The sequence below is a fragment of the Orycteropus afer genome, unplaced genomic scaffold, assembly GCF_000298275.1.
Source record: "Orycteropus afer afer isolate SDZICR_OR568_19922 unplaced genomic scaffold, OryAfe1.0 scaffold00694, whole genome shotgun sequence".
Classification (NCBI taxonomy): domain Eukaryota; kingdom Metazoa; phylum Chordata; class Mammalia; order Tubulidentata; family Orycteropodidae; genus Orycteropus; species Orycteropus afer.
Genome location: NW_006922281.1, coordinates 842192 through 847839, shown reverse-complemented (window position 1 = coordinate 847839; position 5648 = coordinate 842192). Strand labels below are relative to the sequence as shown.

At 47.6% G+C, this 5648-nt stretch overlaps 1 protein-coding gene across 1 annotated transcript in view; it reads right to left on the bottom strand.

Moving 5' to 3' along the window:
• Window positions 1-879: 879 nt before the first annotated feature.
• LOC122151764 (zinc finger protein 586-like) overlaps window positions 880-5648 on the bottom strand; it is a 12961-nt gene continuing 8192 nt past the window's right edge. The window contains exons 3-4 of the mRNA XM_042783145.1: window positions 3300-3426; window positions 880-1478 (exon numbers count right to left, since the gene is read on the bottom strand). Of these exons, the coding sequence (XP_042639079.1) occupies window positions 880-1478; window positions 3300-3426 (726 nt within the window). The remainder of the gene's footprint in view (window positions 1479-3299; window positions 3427-5648) is intronic.

Genomic DNA, 5648 nt, shown 5'->3' with positions numbered 1-5648 from the left:
ATGAATGTCATGAAGGCTAAACCTTCTGTGCAGGCTGAGAGCAGAAACCACACAGGTTCCTCTGGGACAAAACTGGTTATGGTCCATGCTCTGAACAGTCAAGAGAACAGAAGAAGTTCCCCTCAACTCAGACTACTCATGATTTCTTTGGGAAAGTGTAGAAGGTGAGCACACACATGCCTTGCCTGAGCTTATCAAGATGACTGATGATCACCGTGGGGACCTGCCAGGAGGCACATGTGAGATAGCTCTATCACAGAAACTGGCAGGGACATCATTCTGGCAGGGAATCAAGTAACATAGCTCCTCACAGCTTCATAAATGCCTGGAATCATGAGAAATTTCACCACTTTGGAATTCAGAAGTTTGAAGTTCAACTTTAGGCAGATGGTTCCCTCATAAAGTGTCTCTATTGTTAGGTGACATCAAGTTGACTTTGACTCACAACAATCCCATGTGACAGAGTAGAACTGCCTTTATAGGCATTTCTAAGCTGCAATCTTTATGGAAGCAGATTGCCAGGCCTTTCTCCTGTGGAGCCACTGGGTGGATTCAAATTGCTAACCATTCGGTTAGCAGCCAAGTGCTTAACCACCCTGCCACCAGGGCTCCTAAAGCTTCTCTAGGGAAATCATATTCAACAGAGGCAGCACATTCTCTTCAGGTCTAAGGCCCTTCTCTTGTACGGATTTTCTGGTGCTAAAGATGTTGACATTCACTAATCTAATGATGCCTTTTTCTGGTGCAAAATTTTCAGAATTGGCTGTGGGTGGAGTTTGGGCTACAGGATTTTTCATAAATCTTTACTCAAGTATGAATTCTCCAATGTTTATTAAGGCCAGAGTGTTGGCTAAAAGATTTCCCACATTCACTGCATTTTTAAGGCCTTTCTCCAGCGTGAACTCTCTTGTGCACATTAAGCAGAGAGCGACTGCTAAAGAATTTCCCACATTCACTGCATTCGTAAGGCCTTTCTCCAGTGTGAATTCTCTTGTGCACAACAAGGTGGGAGCTTCTGCTGTAGGCTTTTCCACATACGTTGCACTCATAAGGCCTTTCTCCAGTGTGAACTCTCTGGTGAAGAAAGAGGCTGGAACTATGGCTAAACGATTTCCCACATTCCACACACTCATAAGGCTTTGCTCCTGTGTGAAGTCTCTGGTGGTCAGTAAGACCAGAACACTGCCTAAAGGTTTTCCCACAATCATTGCACTCATAAGGCCTTTCTCCAGTTTGAATTCTTTGGTGTTTTATGAGGATGGAGCTTTCACTAAAGGACTTCCCACATTCAACACATTCATGAGGACTGGCTCCTGTGTGATGGTTCTGGTGTTGAGAAAGATTAAATTTGCAGGTGAAGGCTTTCCCACATTCGCTGCACTCAAAAGGCCTTTCTACACTGTGAACTCTCTGGTGTCTGCTAAGTGAAGAGTGGTAGCTAAAGGTTTTCTCACATTCACCACACTCATACAGCCTTTCTGCAGTGCAGCGTCTCTGGTGACTAAGTGTCTATTTGTGGCCTGAAGCTTTCCTGCGTTCTCTCCACTTGTAATGACTCTTTTCACTGTGAAAGGTCTCTCTACAGCTGGTGCTGCTGGGTGGCTTCCCACTTTGGGGCATGGCCTGGTGCTGGAGAATGCCAAAGTAGACCAAGGAGTCCTTCCCAACCTCCCCATGGATAAAGGGCTGCCATGACACTTGGAGTCTCCAGCTCTTCACAAACAAGGCTCTGTCCACATCCTGCCTGAAGGATTTCTCTCCACTGTGATGCTTCTTATCCTGGGGAAGGTCTTCATTGAGCCAGGGGGCTCGGACACATGTCCCACCCATGTGCAGTGTCTGCTCAAGGTTTATTGCTTTGTTCTCAGCCAGATGCAAAATGTTGTTCAAGACTGAAACACACCACTCGCAAGGGTAAGTCTTCTGGGTGGATGGATCGATCTGTGGAATCCTGACCTGTGACACCCCTTCTATACAAACACTCTGTTCAGAAGATGCCTCCTCCTCCTCCACTTCATGCCAATAACCTAAAAGTAGAGAAAGGCTGATAAATGTAGGTTGACATTGGTGGGAGGAGAAGTCCCATTATGAATGTGTGTCAGTCATGTTAAGAAATGAGTCTGTGGGATTGTTCCAAGGATGAGGGGCTGGAGGCATGTTCAGGAAGGGGCTCCTTGCAGTACTGGTCATCTATTAAACAACCAGGGAGGCCTCATCAGAAGGAGGACAGAATTAAGGGGTACAGCACAAGGAGGAGAGGCAGAATCTCCATCTCACTCCTGGGCCATCAGCCTTTAGGAGGATCCTGTCTGCTGGTGCCATGTGGCTGTTGTGCAGAAGGCCAGTTGTGTCCAGGCCCAGGAAAACCTGGACTTGAGTAACTGGCATTCTAGGACTATCTAGGGATATGTGCACATCTCATGACACATCATGTTTGCACCAGTGTCGGAGAACATTGCAGATGGACTTGTGAAGAGGAACAAGTGGCACATGGCCAGACAGATGGGGCAGCCAGAGGTTGGAAGCACAATTCAAAAGACAAGGCAGAAAGGGTCAAATATGGGGAAGGAAAAGTAGAAATGAGATGTGACCAGAGGTATTTGCACCAATGGTAGTGGACACAGGACATATTTCTGGTGTGATCTGAACACAGTCCTACTGTCGTTCCCTCCCCCGGAAGCAGCTAAGTAGGGACAGATCTCCTCTAGACCATCCTATCATGTCCACCCTGACAAACAACCTCCCTGACCCTGTCTTCATGATGGGATCTGCATGATTCAAGTTCAGAAGCACTGAGTGGACACCACTGTCCCAGAGAAAAGCAGCATACAACAGACCAGAGGACAGAAAATTAACATTAATAAAAGCTTGAGTGAAGGTCATGCAAAGACAGTCCCAGGTCCATGTTAGTGGGACATGACAATTTGTGCAATTACTGACACAGAAAAGCAAAAATTAATGTCACACAGAAGAAAAGAGCAGAAGCTGGGGCACAGGGGAGGATATGGACACATCACCCAGGCAAGGAGAGGACAAGCAAGGTGGGATCCACTGAGCTGAATGAAAGATTCCTGTACTCATCTCTTCACATTCTAAGGTAGCAGGTGGTGGGACTGATCAGGGACTGCACTGCTCAGGGCTGTGCACACAGCTCAGCCCTAGCCCCCACAGCAAACATGCTAGGAAACAGGGGAAGGTAGCAGAGTCCATGGTGTAGATGCAGACAGACAGAGCTGTCCCTGGGGAGAAGAGCAAAAGCAGAGACCAGCTCAGGACATGGGTGGGTGTGGGCATCTTACCCAGGGAGTTTATGATTGTAAAGTTCTCCAGCATCATGCCTCGGTACAGCAGCCTCTGGGCCTTATCAAGGAGCCTCCACTCCTCCTGGGAAAAGTTGATGGCCACGTCCTCAAAGGTGACACAGCCCTAACATGATTGGCACGATAGTTATTTCCACGATTAGCTTCTCTCCTATGACTCCATATATCCCCTACGTGTTGATATTCTGTTCACCCTCCTTCCCAGCCCCCAGCTCATAAGAGACACCAGGTGCTGGTGTCACTGACGCCCACTCTCTTCTCATGGTCTCATGATCACTGTGTCTGTCCATGACACCAAGAGTTAGGTGGGCACATAGATGAGATCTAAGCTCAGTGCCACGTGTGCAGCCTCTTGCCAGGCAGTTGGCCAGGGTCTCCTGAACACAATCAAATATGGCCTTACCCTTTACCTATATGTCCTTAATGCAGGGCCCTGGGCCATCAGTTCACACTTCTCTCCATGTGCATACTTCTCTGTCTCCCTCTACACTTATACAGCCTCCTCCCCTCCTTGCGCCGCACCATAGCATCTCCTTGATCTCTCATGTTTACCGAACATGGCATCCAGAGAGAGCTTGGCAAATTCCAACAGCACCCAGATCCAGTCCAGACCTCTGATGGTCTCCACTGCAGAGACAGTTCTAAGTCCTGCTATAAAGGCCTCTGTGCCTGACTCTGCTCTTGTCTTTAACCTCAATGGACCAGAACACCTGATGACTGAGGATACCCATGGTTCTTGTCCACCATACTTCACTTCTCTTCATCTAGGCCTTCCTCAAAGCCAGGTTCTAATAGTCCTCCACCCCAGGCCCAGGGACTCTACAAATGAACACTTGTGTCCCTGAGCTAATCTACCAGCCTGAGGAAACATCAGACACCACCACCAAAGGTCACCACAAAATCTTGGTATGTCCGTGGAGTAGTGATGAAGTTCCAGCCATGAATCCGCTGACATGTTGTCCCAATCTCTCCTACCTTTCCACATCTGTCTCATGTATTTATGCCTTGGAAGTTTTGGCCACCTGCCAGATCATGCTCTCTCCTATCTTCCCATAGCCACTTCTCTCCCTCAACTGTTTATAATGCACATCACCCCAAACCAGAGATCCAAGAAGAAATCCAGTCCTCAGTCTCCATCTGCTTCCTACCCAACTATTAGAATTACCATTATGACCAGGCTTTTCGCTATTGAATGGACCCTCAGTTCCAACCTGGTCCACACCCTGTCTGCCATCTTCTAGACATGTCTCCATCCTGAGTTTTTTCCCCAAATCCCACACTTTGTGTCCAGCTGCCTACTTTATGTAGTCAATCATTTTTTCTCTGAAACATCTCAGACTCTTAATATAAATAAAATAAAACTCCTGAGATCTGTGTTGAAAATTATTCCTACCACCGCCTTCCTATGTAACTCAATGGACTTTTCATTTTTCTAGCTATTGAAACTAAAATCCTTGGAGTTATCCTTGGAGTTCTATTTTTCTGTCAAACTCACAATCAGAAAAGCATGACAGACCTACTTAAAGATGGATCCAGAATCTACCTGTTCTCTCACTTCCCCAGCCATCAAACTGACCCAACAATCATCAACATGCGTGGACTACTGTAAGTCCTCCATGCTGCAGCCACAGGAAGCCTGAACTTGGTCAGGTCACCCACCTCCCTGCTCCAAACCTCTACTGTTCCCATCACTTTCAGATTAGATACCCAATTTCTCAGGAAGACATTCTAAGCCTGACTGCTACTTAGGGTGTGTTCATAGTCCCCAAAGTAGAGAGCTACTAGAAAAGTGTCAGGTGAAGAGCCTCAGTACAAACACAGAGACTATATGGGTGGCATCAGTATCAGTGAGGCTCTGGAACACCCTCCACTCACCTGTGTAGTGTCCATAAACATTTCTGCAGTCATGGGAAGCTGTGGGAAATGGGATCCGTGAGAGGGAGGCGGTGATGGGTTCCACCCTCCATGTCCAGCACTGGAGCCATGGGAACCTAGGATCACTACATTGGCTCGGGTACTCAGTTCTGCTCTTACCAGGTGTGTGTTCTTGGAGAAAGATTCAGCCTGTCTGTAACTGTCCTCATCCCCCTACTAGACTGCTCTTCCTCTGATCCGCAGTTTTTTTTTCCTTTTTACCCTTCACTTTTTACCCTCCCACTCCCTCAAGACCCTCCATGGCTGTCAGCATCTTGAGAATGAAGGCACAACTCCACTCACCTGTGTAGGGTCCATAAGCACTTTGGGGACCATAAACAGTGTGGGAAGAGGACGATATATGTCGTAGGCAAGGTACCAAGGCCTCAGACCTCCGTGGGGCCCTGTCCAGCC